At 49.6% G+C, this 14,973-nt stretch overlaps 1 protein-coding gene across 1 annotated transcript; it reads left to right on the top strand.

Annotated features, from left to right (window-relative positions):
• Positions 1 to 707: 707 nt before the first annotated feature.
• SLBP (stem-loop histone mRNA binding protein) lies at positions 708 to 10,360 on the top strand. Its single transcript, XM_079154867.1, has 8 exons — positions 708 to 1,427; positions 1,558 to 1,674; positions 4,233 to 4,337; positions 5,194 to 5,253; positions 5,539 to 5,676; positions 6,256 to 6,405; positions 7,088 to 7,169; positions 9,446 to 10,360. Exons 1-8 carry the CDS (start codon positions 1,369 to 1,371, stop codon positions 9,560 to 9,562), a joined length of 828 nt encoding a protein of 275 aa, XP_079010993.1. The 5' UTR covers positions 708 to 1,368; the 3' UTR covers positions 9,563 to 10,360.
• Positions 10,361 to 14,973: the final 4,613 nt, after the last annotated feature.

The raw sequence follows: 14,973 nt of genomic DNA on the forward strand, positions 1-14,973 counted from the left end.
GGACCTTGAGGGGAGGCAGGTGGTGAGATTCACCTGCCCTCGGCTGGGGATGACCTTGTTGAGTTGGAAATGGAAGGCCCAGGCATGGGGCACCAAGGCTGTCCCTGGACCGCAGATGCCAAAGCCTAGCTCTTCCAGAGTGTGGCGAAAGGGCTCTGGAACTGGGCTCAGCCTCTTTAGATATATTTTTTTAGTATATATATTTTTAAATTTGTAGATGGACACAATACCTTTATTTCGTTTATATGTGGCGCTGAGGATCGAACCAGTGCCTCACACATCCTAGGCAAGCACCTACCACCGAGCCACAACCCCAGCCCTGGGCTCAGGCTCTTTGACCTCTGCTCCCCCTGCCCCCGGGCGGAACCCGCTCGCGATCTGCGGAGGTCGGCTCCACCTCGGGGCTGGGCGCGAGGGCAGCAGGGTGCGGTCTGCTGGGGCCGCGGGCTGGGCACAGGGTGGGCGGGATTCTGAAAGCCGCCAGCACCACGCCCGTGGGCGCTAGAACAGGAGCCCAAAGCCTCGGTGAAGCAAGCCGGGCAGGCGGTGGCAGGCGTGCGCCTGAGGACGCGTAGTACGGCTCGCCCATCGCTGCGCCGGAGCCTACGCTAACGCTGTTATTTTTTTCCCTCTAGTACCAGGGGTAGAATCCAGGGCTGCGCGACCACTGAGCTACATCCCCAGTTCTTGTTTACTTTGCGACAGGGTCTCGCTAAGTTGCTGAGTTTGGCTTCGAGCTTGGCATCTTCCCTGCCTCAGCCTCCAAACTTTCAGTGGCTTAAGTCAACAGAATGCAGACCGAAGCGGGGCCGGCTTCCGGGCTCCGGCGAGCGCGGAGGCGCGCCCCGCCTGCACCAAGCCAATCAGAGGCTCCTCCCTTGGTCCGAGCCAATCATTAAAGCGCCCTCCGGGCAAACCAAGTGCAGATCGCTCCGCCCATTCCGTGTGGTCGCGGCGCGCGCGTCGAATCTCCCGCCAAGACCCTTCCGCCCGCGAAGGCGCGACCAATCAGCGCCCGAGCTACCGCAGAGCTGGCCGTCTCGAGGCCAGAGGGGGGCAATCCGTTCCTCCGCTTATCCTCAGCCAGGTAGGCCGCGTCGCTCACCTTTCCGGGCGGCAGCCTCCGGGGGCGAGGTCCCGCGTCTCCGCCCGGCCTTTAGGCCTGGGCCCGAGCCTTGTCTACCCGCAAGGCCCAAGCAGCGGGGCCGGGCTCCCCCGCCTCCGCGGACCTGGTGGTCTCTCCGGGCCCGCGCGCGCGGGAGCGCCGAGGGCGGGGCGGGGCGGGGCGCACAAAAGGGCGGTTGGGGGCGGGGCGCGCGCACAGCCCGTCGCGCCGGCGCCGAGCACGCCGCTGCCCTCCCTGCCGCCATGGCCTGCCGGCCGCGAAGCCCGCCTGCCTACGGGAGCCGCCGCGACCGAGGCGTCAGGTGAGCCGACCCGCGGCGGGGTCCGGGGCGGTCGGTGCGACGGCGGGGTGTGCGGGGCGGCGTGTCCGGGGCCTGCCCGCGTGCGGGGCGGGGTCTCGCCGCTGACCCGGGCGTCGTTCTGTCTCCATAGCCCGCCGTCCCCTACGAGATGGAGCCTCGGGCGGAAGCGCAGAGCGGACGGGCGGCGCAGGAAGCCCGCGGACGCGGAGGAGGACCAGCGCCCGGCCGAAGACCGCAGACCCGAGAGGTGGGCGCCGCGGCTGGGCCCTGCGCCCCGGCGGGCGGCGCGGGGGGCGGCGGACTTCCGGCCGGGCGCGCGTGCGGGGGTGGCGGCGGAGCGGGTTCCGGCCCGAGCCGGCGCCGCGGGGGCCTCGTGCTGCGGCCCCGCGGGGAAGCGGCGTGGTGGCAGCTCGGCCGAGCCTCGCGCGGCGGCTTCGGTAGGGTGCGTCACGCCGCGGCCACGACCCCAGCCGGGGGTCTTGCCACTTGGTGAGCGGGGTCCGAGTGTCCACGTGGCCCAGACGTGCGCTGGCAGTGTCTCCTGGGGTGGGACGGCCGGGGAACTGGGAAACCCAGAGGGACCAGGAGTCTCAGAAGAGGAGCTGGTGATGGGTCGCTCGGGGAGGATTTCTCGAGGGACCCTGGGATGAAACGGGAGGTGATCCCTGTACCACATTTTATTCCAGGCTTTCAGGTGGGGATGTGTGGCCTGAGAGCCGACCAGAGGACAAGGAAAGGATGCCACTGAGCTCTATGGAAGGACAGGGTGCCTTGGCCAGATGGGGCGGCAAAGGTGGTGGGGAGCCCTTGGAATAGGGTGGGCCTTGGAAGGCAGACCCGGAGGACTTGTTGATGGCCTGGGGGCTAGAGGAAAGAGGAGTCACGGTGGCTTGAGCCTCTAGGCTCCCGTGTTGATTGTAGAGTCATTTGCCCAGATAGAGAGGGTGGGGGTGCGCAGACCTCCTGTGGGGAGGGAATCAGGGACTAGGCTAGAGGGTGCGTAGTACGTACAGTTGATGTTTATGACCTTCAAAGACTTGGGAGAAGGGTGTGAGTAGGAATCCTACCTAGTCCTAGACTAGGTAGACACGGGAGGCAACTAAACCTTACTGAGATCAAGCTCTAAACCCTTCCTCTTTAATCCTTACAATGTCTAGATGGCCTGTTATGAACCGCAACTGTCTAGCAGATAGGTCAGATGTGCAGCCTTATTCTGCCAATTTAAAAGGAAAGCTTCTGTCTCTGGGCCGTTGCACTTGATGTTTGTGCTATGTGGGAATACCTGGAGATACCTGACACGTAGAATTAGCTGCATCTCCACGCTAGTCTTGTTGGGGTAGGGCAAGAAGCAGTCCCTTTGGGAAGAAGTAGTTCACAGTGGGCTTTCCTTCCCGATGGGGTAGATTGGGCATATGATTTGCCTCTTCTAAGAAATGGGCTTTGGCATCAAAAAAGGTACCAAAATATGAGAGGTTGCATAAGGTCATTTGTGCATACCCTTTAAGCTGTCCTTGTTGGGGGGTCTGGAGACCCAGACCTGGACTTCTTGCTACACCATTTGGGGGCTTTGCTGTCTAACCGTATACAAGCCTCCCTTTGCTGTACTCTATATAAATACAGCTATTGAGCCAGTTTAAATTGCACTTTATTACCTATTTGTTTTCAGACTTTCCCAACCATTTTTAAAATCCACCTTAAGGTTCTCAGGGGTGACTTAGGAGGGCAGATAGTTACATGAACGAGTTATTATTGCAGTTATATTTTTCAAAGCATGCCAGTTGGTTTGCCACTATAACACATGACATTATTTGTTGTTGAAATTTTTAGTGTCCAGTTTTGATAGACCAACAGGGGCTATTAGAAAGTTGGTGGGGAGCTGGGCACAGTGGTGTACACCTATAATCCCAGCGGTTCTGGATGATGAGTCAGAAGGATTGGAGTTCGAAGCCAGCTGGCCTCAGCAAAAGTGAGGTGCTAAGCAACTCAGTGAGACCCTGTCTCTAATTAAATACAGAATAGGGCTGGGAATGTGGCTCAGTGATTTGAGTGCCCCTGAGTTCAATCCCCGGTTCCTTTAAAAAATAAAAATAAAAAGTTGGGAAGGAAAAGTAAAGACACAAGTTTACATCTAATCTATAAATAAGACATGTCAAAAGCTTTGACTGCCAGGATTTTTGGCACAAAACTTTGATAGAACTGAGCTCTTGGGTTAAGTTTGACTCAACTGTAGGTGTGCACTTAACTGTGGTTGGCCCTAGTGCAGCAAGGGCTCTGACCACTGTGCTTACATCCATGATTTAATTGTGTGTGTAATGGGTTCTGAATCGTGTGCTTGAAAGGAAAACAGTAGCCACTCCACTTGATTCTTACTGTGTGCTGGTCACTGCATGGATAGCACTAAGCATGTTATCTGAGATCTTTTTTTATAAAGCCATGAGAAAATGGTTTCTCATTTTGCAGTTTTAAGAATAAACTATAGTAGGTGTCCTTCTCACTACTGTGAGACAACAAGACAGTGCCTTGTTGACTTTTCCTCTTCGCTCAGTGGATGTGTCCCCATTGTTTAACCAGTGTTCGCACAAGGTTGGTGGGCAGAAATCATCTAATGGAGCCCAGAAAGGCTTTTAGAGAATTGTCCAAATAGTGAACTGGTCAGTTACAGAGTAGAGGTTCTTTTGCATCTAATTCAACTCCAGAAGCATGTTTTGTTGGCATTCTGCTGCATGGCCTCTGAATGTTTCCTGACAGTGTGAAAGGAAACTGAAAGTACTTTGAGGTCAAATGCAGATTTCTATTTCATTGCAGCTTTACCACTCCTGAAGGCCCTAAGCCCCGTTCTCGGTGTTCAGACTGGGCCAATGCAGTTGAAGAAGATGAAATGAGGACCAGAGTTAACAAAGAAATTGCACGGTATGCATTTTAGACCACTTTAATGTGTTTTTATGGATTTTGAATCCTGCACTCAATTCAGGGTGTGCCTTAGAGCAGTGGTTCTCAAAAATCTGTTTTCCAGACGACAGCATCAGCATCTCCTGGGACTGTTTTCCAGTGCCTTAGTGGTGACCCACATTGTGTGATGCTGGGTAGGGAATATGGTGCCACTGAGCTGCACCCTCAGTCCCAGCTCCATAGCCATTTACTATCATCATCGTGATAGGCCCAGGTGAGGAACTATGCTCTTGATGGATGCCTTCCTTGGCTTGGTCTTCAGCCTGTTAGGCACAAGATTGTCCCCTTCCTTGACTGATTACATTCAGATAATAGGACCATTGTTTAAATCCCCTTGATTATATTATCAGCGTTTCTAGTTCCTCCTCTCCTTTGCTACATACCATCCAACCCAAACCCAAACGACTGAGTGACTCGATTTGTTGAAGTATGTTGAATCAAGTGGGTTTTAGTTGACAAGTGACAAGTAGATGGGAACAGATATGTTAGCCACCTCTGATGAGGTTGCAAGGGAAGAGTGGGATTGGCTGTCTGGCCGAGAGTGGGATCTGGCTGATGATGCTGTCAAGGTTTTTCCTTCTGGCCTCTAGAGCCTTCGTGTGTTGTAGGGTGGTTTTCTTAACACCTGGTTGCTCTAAATCACCATCTTGGCAGATTACCTTTATTTTATAAGATGACATAACTGAGGTTGGTTTTGTGTAAAAAACAGTGTTCTCACTGTCCAGGAAGGAGGCTTCATTCCTGGTGGCTCTCAACTCTAGAAGCATTGCTATATTTTAGACCTTTAAAGAAACAACATTGTTTTTTTTGCTCTCAGATATAAAAGAAAACTCCTTATAAATGACTTTGGAAGAGAGCGGAAATCATCATCAGGAAGGTACATGTTGTGTAAACATTTCTTTGTAATTTGTTAATGAAAATAATAACTAAATTTCAGATTGTCCTGATAGCACTTATTGATTAGTCTGTTCCTCACTGATTTGAAATAGTGTGTATTATGTACTAAATCCCCAAATGTACAAAGGTTCTGGGATTAATATGGTTTGGAACTCAGAGGTTGCTATTCCAGCACTTTCTTGGCACAGCTTACATGGTGATCTTATATGCCAGGCTGTTCTCTCAATCTTCTGTTTTTTTTTCTTTTTTTTTTTTTTTCCCCCAGTTCTGATTCAAAAGAGTCAATGTCTACAGTGCCAACTGATGTGGAGACAGATGAAAGTGTCCTGATGCGAAGACAGAAGCAGATCAACTACGGAAAGAACACTATTGCTTATGATCGCTATATTAAAGAGGTCCCTAGGTAGTCTTGTCTTCTTGGCACTTCCTGAATCAGACCTGGGCATTGCTGAGAACTGCCCGTCAGTGACTCATAGGAACTTGTGTGCAAATCAAAGTGAATAGATTGGTATCTGAAAAGTACCCAAAATGATAATAGTAGTCACTTTTGTGTTTTTAAATGTCAGGTAGTATTCGTTCTCACCAATTCTACCAGTCTTACAGGTAGTTATTAAAATATACAGTGGGGAAAGGGAGTTTGCTAAAGATTGTAAAGATCTAACTAGAGAAAAATTGTCTTATCCTCCTTTCTCTCAGGCAGCATGCCCTTGCCTCTCCTCTACCAAGCACAGATACAGATGGATACAGAAACATCTGAATTTTCATGAAATTTTTTGTAGCATCAAGATTAACATTTACTTTTCTGGAATAGATTGCAAATTTTGAGTAGTAAAATTTAAAGAAATCATGCTTCTTTATACATGGCTCATTGTAGACTCAGTTGATCTGTACTTTGTCAAATAGTGCTAGTCTCAAAGTCTGGTTAACCTAGTTAATGTGAAATGTGAGAGGCCTGTGCTGAGGTGACCTTGCTCTCCTACAGACACCTTCGACAACCTGGCATTCATCCCAAGACCCCCAACAAATTTAAGAAGTATAGCCGGCGGTCATGGGACCAGCAGATCAAGCTCTGGAAGGTGGCTCTGCACTTCTGGGATCCTCCACCTGAAGAAGGGTGTGATTTGCAAGAAATGTATGTCTTCGTTGCGTGCTAGTTCTGTTTCTCTGATTGGCATAGTGACTGAGAGCTGTGTGTCACTGGTGACAGGTTTTCCTGGAAGTTCTCAGAGCAGAGTGATTGACTCTCAGGGCTTAGCTGGGTATCCCCCAGTCATGGGACTGTGGGGAAAATTGTGGGGAGGAGTTTGCCTATTGGATTGGATTTACCTTCTGGAGTTAGGAGAGATAGTGTTCAGTAAGTCTTAAGACTGTGTGATGGTTTTGTCTATTGCCTTAAAAGATAACATTCTCAGAAGTATTTGAGTGAGAGCTGGGGATATGGTTTGGCAATTGAGCACTGACCTAACATGCATGGCCCTGGCTTTAATCCATAGTACCAACAAAAAAAAAAAGTCAATCACTTATGAAGAGTTCTTAAGTTTAGTTTAGTTATCTTCCCCATTGGGGTGTTTTTTTGTTGTTGCTGTTTTGGTACTAGGAATTGAACCCAGGAGCACTCTACCACTGAGCTTCATCCTCAGGCCCCACCCCCTTTTCTTTCTTTCCTTCCTTCCTTTTTAAATTTCCAGGCATGATCTTGCTCACTTACTGAGGCTAACCTAATAATCGGCCTCCCAAATAGCTGGGATCATAGGTACGTGCCACTGTCCCCGTCCTGTCCTGGCTTTCAAGCCTTGTTGGATTTCATTTCACAGACACCCTGTAGACCTTGGGGAAATGGAGACTGAATCCACTGAAAGCAGCTCTGAGTCCCAGACGAGCTCACAGGATAACTTTGTAAGTACTTTCTTTAGTTACGTCTTTTTGCCTGGATGTTTCAGATGAATTGTTGGTGATATAACCACTTTATAAACTGAATTTAGAGCTGAAGTTTGGTTCTAATGCATAAGAGCAAGGAACTCTTTACTGTAGATCCCTTTGTTGAAATGTGAGATTGATCATAAGATTAAGTTCTGAGAGAGTAACCTTAAGTTAGGCTTTTGGATCATCCAGCTGAAGAGTCCTGCCATTTCCATTTGTAGTAAAAGGCCTTTGCCTTCTGAATCCAGCATCTATGTGAGCATTGTCACAAGTATTGAGCTGCAGGTAGTGTCTCTCTTATGTTAGGGAACTGGTAGCATAGAAATCATCTGAATGTTACTAGACAAGGAAATGGTTCTCTGGGGCTTTGTTTTTGTTTTGTTTGTTCTGTGTACCAGGTATTGAACTCGGGCACTTAACCACTGAGCCACATCCCCAGCCCTTTTTTGTGTTTTAGAGACAGGGTCTTGCTAAGTTGCTTAGGGCCTTGCTAGGTTGCTGAGGCTGGCTTTGAACTTGAGATCTTCCTGCTTCAGCCTCCCGATCCACTGTGAATACAGGTGTGCACCACTGCGCCTGGCTGTCTGGGGTTTTTAAAGTTAAATTTTCAAGGGAGAAATTGTTTAAAGGTAGTGCACAGATTGCTTCGTCTCCAGTTCTGTGGTTAATGATTGGAAACTTTTTTTTTTTTTTCAGACTTTGCTGCATGAATGCAATTTATAATGAAGAAATTATTTAAAAAAATTTTTTTTAGTTGTCAATGGATCTTTGATTTTATTTATTTATATGTGGTGCTGAGAATCGAATCCAGGTCCTCATACATGCTAGGCAAACTCTCTACCACTGAGCCACAACTCCAGTCCAAAAAGATTTTTTTTTATAATGGAGACTACCCAATATTATCATATGGAAATATTCAGAGTTGCAAGTAAAAAACAGGTGAAAGGCTCAAACATAAACACTTGAGCAGTTTGTGCTTTATATAAGTCCCTGTTCCATATTTGAACATATAAACCAAGCCCAGAGTTGCCTTGTCCTGCCTGTTCCCTGGTGAGATAACCTTTTGTACACCACACAATCTGGTTGTGATAAGTAGGTGACACAGATGTCCAGTAGAGGAACAGCAAAATGATGTTTAATATTTTTTAGTTGTCTATGGGCCTTATTTATTTTAGTTGTAGATGGACACGGTACCTTGATTTTATTTATTTTTATGCAGTGCTGAGGATCGAGCCCAGGGCCTCACATGTGTCAGGCACGTGCTCTACTACTGAGCTACTGAGCTACATCCCCAGCCCCAGGGCCTTGTGACTACCGACTGAGCTATCTCCCCAGCCCTGATTACTTCTGAAGAAGTACACCTTGTTAGACTTTGTCCTCGTGACAAAATCCTGAAGGAAATTGAGATTTCATTTGACTTATAATTTCACAGGTATCAGTCCATGTTCAGCTGGCTTCATTGCTTTGGGCCTGAGGAAAGGCAGAACATGGTGGAAAGACTTGGTGGAGGAAAACTGCTTAGCTCATAGCATCAGGAAAGCAGAAAATGGGGGAAGAGGAAGGGCCCTAGAACCAGATACTCTCTTCCAGGGCATGCCCCAAGTCACCTTCCTCCATTCAGGATCCACCTCCCATAATACCATCAAGTTAAAAGTCTTCAGGGGATTGATGGGTTTGTGAGATGAGAGCCTCCTCATCCCGCCTTTGAACATGGCTGCACTGGGGAACACACCTTCAACCTGTGAGCCTTTGGGGGACATTTCAGACCTGAACCATCCCATCTCAAATCATGGTGGTGTTTTTTTTTTTAAATACTGAAGATTGAACCCGGGATGCCTTACCACTCTGAACCACATCTCCACTCATTATTTTTGAGACAGGGTCTCACTGAATTGCTGAGGCTGACCTTGAACTTGGCAATCCTTCTGTCTCAGCCTCCCAAGTTGCTGGGACCACAGGCATGTGCCACTATGCTGGCTTAAATTTTTCCCTTTTTGGTTAAACTTTTGAAGAAAAATTTTAATTGAAGAGTCATACCCTCACGGGTCACAGTTGGGTGATGTCTTGGGTCATAGCAACTCCTGTTAGCTGAGGCAGCCATGCTCAGAGGTGTTCCTTGGGCCAGGGGTGGGTGGATAGTTGGTGGGCAGGAATTTGAAGCTTCTGGCTAAAATAAGGTCTGATGTGCACTGGAATCCAGCAAGCCTGCCTCTCTGATGGACAGATACGATTTGTGTGCTTGTGTCTTCTAGGACATGTATGCTGGCACACCCACCAAAGTCAGGCACGTGGACTGCCAAGTGGAAGACGAATTTGATTTGGAAGCTTGCTTAACTGAACCCTTGAAAGACTTCTCGGCTATGAGCTGACTGCCACCTGGTGGCCACCAGGAGAAGCAGGTGCCACCTCCTGGCCAGCTGGAGGTCTGCCAAACAGACCTGCAATGTGCACTGGTAGCTGGGTGGTGTCTGTCAGCAGTTCACGGTCTTAGAATGAGTTGTTGTTCTTGCCTTACTTTCTTAGAAACATTAATTTTGTGTATAGTGAGTGTTTTGCATGTTTTAAATTGTAAATGGCACTGAATCCAAGAAATATTGGTGGTGAAGCAGTCTTGAGCAAACTCGGGTGCGTGATGGTACCACTCCCCAGTAGAAGGACCAGTGCTGATGAACTGGTTTTCCCCAGCATCCTCAGACTCTCAGTCATGCTCGTCAGGTGGGCTGGTTGTGGGCTTAACCATGTGTTCACAGGACCAATTTAGGGTGTTTTTTCTTTGAAGGTACCTGACAAAGTATTTTCAGGGTGAGACAGCCGATAATTTTTGTGGAAATGTATTTTCAGGTCTTTTATCAATAAGTTTTTCTTCCCTACCATACAGAGCTCTGAACAAAGATGTTAAATTAATAAAAGGGTTTTATGTAAGTTAAAGTCTTAATTTGGTACTTGTAAATAGCACTAGGTGTAGGGTCTTAACTGATGAAACAGTTAAGGCAACAGAGATTTAGAAAGAGTGTTTTTTACAATCAGTTAATCGACCGTGTAAAATTGCTGTAAATGATAATGTGTACAGATGATATTCAATTGTAAACTTGTTAAAACTTGTGTTTTCATTGCTTTTGTATGGAATGATGTTGCAAAAATAAAAAGGAAAAAAACCTCGTAACCAATCTAAGATGCTGCTGGATGGGCTTACTGCCCTGATGACTTCGTCCCTGAGATTCTGCTGTGGTGCACAGGGAGGGCAGCGTGGTATTGAGAGAACAACCCAGTGCTATGTGAGTGCTGACCTGCCTGTGCCACCTGGTGAGGGGACCTTGGCAGTCCTGGTTCTGGCATGGGAGGCTGCCCTGATGGGAGTGAGGCTGCATTCAGGTCAGATTGGGATAAAAGCACAGGGGGTTGTTTGTGAGGAACTTGTCACCCCTCAGAAAGCAGCAAGTGCCGAGCTCTGAGATGGGAGTGTAGTGTGCAGACTGCAGTGAAATTCTAAGATGGTGAAGCTGAGAGGCTTGGGAGCAGCAGACTGCCACCTCAGATAGTGGTAGGGTTGGAGGCACTGAGCTCCACTTGCTCCTGATCACAGCTCTAGGCTGCTTGCTGACCACCTCCTGACTTCTGCTGCCCGGACGAGAATGTGGGCATTAATAAATTGAAGGTCTGTTGAATATACTCAGTGTAGTCTTCAGCCTCTCCTGATGACAAAGAAGGTGAAATTAAATGAGTGGCAAACATCAGCCAGAGGATGGTCCAGGCTGAAGCTGAGGGCATGGCTGTTAAATCCTTTAGAGTCCCACAAACTCGGTCTGCTAAGCTTATGAGCTTGTCCTATGGAAGCCTAGGATCCAGAGGGCTCATCTGGAAGAGAGATGGATGTGGCTCTAGGGAACGCCAGTAAGAGTCAGGTCTCAGAAATTCCTGGAGGAGGTAGTGTGGCAGGAGCCCTGGACTCCTGTGGCAGTGAGAATGAAAGAAGACCTCTGACCTTCAAGATCCCCTGGCAGGAAGCAGACTGAGAAAACCCCAGCTGCACACAGACCTTGGTGGGCCAGGACCTAGAGGGCAGAGCCAGAAACCTGGAGGGTATTCATGCGCTGTGCCAAGCCTAGCTAGCTGGCGACCGCCCACATCCCCTGCTGGCTGGATTGCATAGTTGCTGTGGACCAGGGACCCAAGAGCATGTGTCAGTGGGGCAGAAAAGGAGCTCGGCCTGGTGTGCTGTAGGTGGAAGCCTCGCCATGCTGAGTAGCGACTGCTGCCATTCCCTGCACTGCTGTTGCTGTGATCAAAATGGAACTCGGAGGCCTCGGTTTGGTGGGTGTGTATATCCTCCATTTTGGCAGGGGTGGTCTCAGACCAGGGCAAGGCAGCTGGGTAATGATGAGGCCGGGCTGTGGGTGGGGCTGCAGGGTGACTTGGGCTTTCCTGAGTTGGTTGGGCAGCTGAGGAAGCCTGGTGCATGACAGGGACATGGAATAGGAAGAGTTCCCAGCTCCTGGCTTTTGCTGCACATTTAAATTCTTGGAAGGCTCTTGAGCGCCAAGGAAATCAATCTTCAGCCTTCAGCTCTAGCCTCTTACTGTGTGAACATAATCTAGTATTTCCTCTATGAGTGTTACAAATAACCAATAGGCTAGGATCAAGTCGTCTTTATTCTTGACTCTTGTACATTGAACCAAGAAGTGTCAGAACTAAATTAAGTTAGTCCAGCATGATTAATTCTTCACAGTCCCAGGCTGATTGCTATCTCATCCCATTGGTGAGTCATTTTCCTGTCTCCATGTGTAGATGGGGTCAGCTTATCAGGGTTGTCATCCCATGTCCCTTGACTTGCTTTCTCCTTATGTATCGTGCAGCTCTTTGTTTCTGGCTGCTGTCAGGATCCTGTCTCAGCAATTCTGCCACCAGGTTGCTGACTCCTCCCTCCCTTTGGTAGGAAGATGTCCACTGAGTCTCCCAGGTGAGTCACTTGCCTGAACTGATTAGCCACCTGGGGCTTTCTGGACCCTGGTGGGCATCTCTTCTGATGAGCTGATGGGTTTTAGGATCTTTCATTCCCCTGCATGGGCAAGTTGCATCAAGCGCTGTGCAGACTGGTGCATTGGCCTGTTGGCTTTGAACCTGACTTGGCATATAAACATATCTTTATGTTTAAGAATCTTGAAACTTGGTGTGATGGTGCACACCTGATATCCCAGCAGCTCTAGAGGCTAAGGCTGGAGGATCATGGGTTTAAAGCCAGCCTCAGTAACTAAGTGAGGCCCTAAGCAACTCAGTGAGATTACCTCTAAATAAAATATAAAAATGGGCTGGGAATGCAACTCAGTGGTTAAGTGTCCCTGGGTTCAATCTCTGGTTCCAAAGAAAAAATTGTAGCTCAGTGGTAGAGCAGCCCTGGGTTCAGTGCCCAGTACCAAAAAAAAAAAAAAAAAAAAAAAGTCAAATCCCACTCAGATTTAAGGAGTAGGGTCCTGTGCATATAGGCTATGTGAGTGTGTCCACCCCTAACCCCAAAGGGCAGAACTTGAGAGCCCAGCCATTAGAAGGATAGCAGCCATGGCAGAGCAGCAGACAGCAGAGAGCAACTCAGAGGAGGCAGCAGGACGTGGTCAGCTGCTGCAGTGCAAGTCAGGAGTGAGCTGGGCATGCGACTCCCTGGTGCAGCACCTGCCCAGCAAGTGCATGGCCCAGGTTCCTGCCCAGTACCACAAAAAAAAAAAAAAAAAAAGAAAAGAAAAGAAAAGAAAAGAAAAAAAAAAAGAAAAAACGGGCAGGGTTGGAAATCAGAAGCTTGCAGACTAGAAAGAGCTCGTGTCCACATGTACAGTTCTACAGAAGCCACCCAAACAGCCCTACAGCTGACCATCAGGAACCTGTGCATGTGGAAGCAAGTTAACTTCTGAAAGCTTTCGCCACCTGCGTGTGCTTTCCATGCCGGAGTCCTCAGTGCACATCCCACAAAGCACCTGTGGGATCCAACACTTGCTGCTGCACAGCACCCTGAGAGATGGAGGCCAGGGGAGAGCAGGCATGCCAGGCTTGCAGGGGAGCCTAGCAGGCCTCGAGGCCGCAGGCAGGCAGGCTGAGTGGGCAGAGGGGTGCATCCGCATCACTGCCGTGGGTGGACGTGGCTAACTGTGCCCCCCAGGTGGCACTGTGGGGGGGCCATGGGACCTCAGAGGGTGGGGCCAGGTGGGAGTTCTTGCTCTCAGCTTCCCAAGTCACTGGGATTACAGGTGGGTGCCAATGCACCTGGCTCTGTGTGACTTCTTTTCTAAACATTGTTGAAAAGACAAAACTGCAGAGATGGAGAATAGACAGCAGTTGCTGGGTTGTGTGTGTATCCCTCTGCCTCAGTTGAGAAGTGCGGAATCAGTGGCCCCTGTGGTCACGATGGCTGTTTCTTGCTTGTGCTCTTGGGAAGTTCCGTTTCCTGCTGGTGTGGAGAATGGCCTGCTCCAGGGCATGGGCCAGCCAGGCAACGTTGCAGCAGTCTCTGCCCGTTGTGGGGAAGCTGTGGGGGTCATGGCCAGAGATGGCACAGCTTGATCTTCAGTAGGAAGAAGGCGAACCCATCAGACATGCTTGAGTGCCTGAGCTGGAACCCCTGCAGAGGGGGACCCAGGAGGAGGAGGAGGATGGAGCCAGGCGTCCTGTCTGGGGACTTGGTTTCTGGCTGGGTACTCATACTGGGTCTCTCCTCACCTATTTTTCAACTTCTTATTGGCTCAGAATCCTGGGTTTTTATTTGATTCATGAACCACGAGTGGTTATTATCATTTTCTTCTTTTTTGGGTACTGGAGATTAAACCTAGGGGCATGTTACCACTCAGCCACATCCACAACCTGTTTTATTTTTCTTTTTGAGACAGGGCCTTGCTAAGTTGCTTAGGGTCTCACTGAGTTGCTGAGGCTAGCCTTGAGCTTGTGATCCTCCTGCCTCAGCCTCCTGAGCTGCCGGCATTACAGGTGTGGTATGCCATTGCACCCAGCGTGTTCTCCCCTTTTCTAAAAGCAGTAATTAAAAGCTGTTTTGGCAGAGTTCAGGCTTCTAGGGCCCTTCTGCCTTCTGGCACCTGCCCTGCCCCCACGGTGAGCCCTTGCTGCCCAGTGTCCTCCTGGGCAAGGGAGCCAGTGGGTGGCTGCTGCACCCTGTGCCCCGGGACATAAATGCTCTCAGCCATGTCCTGCTCGTGGGTCTAGCTTCTTCAGGGAATTCAGTGGAACCTGGTCGTTGGGGCACAGACACACCTCTGCTTTGCTGGCCAGTGCTAAGGGGTGGATCCCTGGGTTTCCTGGTTACCTGTGCCACCGTCTCCAGGGTTGGTGTCCACCCTCAGTCTCACATCCAACTCACTTGGGCCCTTCCTGGCTGTCCAGCAGGCCTCCATCTTTCCCTGTGGGACAGGCACGTTGGCACACATTGAGTATCTCCTCCTGTCCCAGGGCGCTGTCATTACTGGAAGTATGTGCTTTTCTTATTAAAAACTGTCTATTACAAATAGTCAAAAGAAGGGGGAGGTGGCTGCCTGTACTCATCCTGAAGAGAAGGCACATCACCTCTAGTGGTGTCCTGCCAGCACCTTACGTGCTTCTGAGAGGCACTGTTGTTTTGAGGTGGGGTCTTGTTTTGTCATCCAGGCTGCTCAGACTCCTGGGCCCAAATGACCCTCTAAGTGCTGCCACCACTGTGGCTGGAGAGGCCACAGTGGCCTCTCCCTCATCTGGCAGCAAGACCCTGGTGCTCTGCCCTCTGAGCAGGCGATCCTCTTCCCGTTACCCC

This window comes from Sciurus vulgaris (assembly GCF_902686455.1).
Source record: "Sciurus vulgaris genome assembly, chromosome: 9".
In the NCBI taxonomy this organism is placed as follows: Eukaryota; Metazoa; Chordata; class Mammalia; order Rodentia; family Sciuridae; genus Sciurus; species Sciurus vulgaris.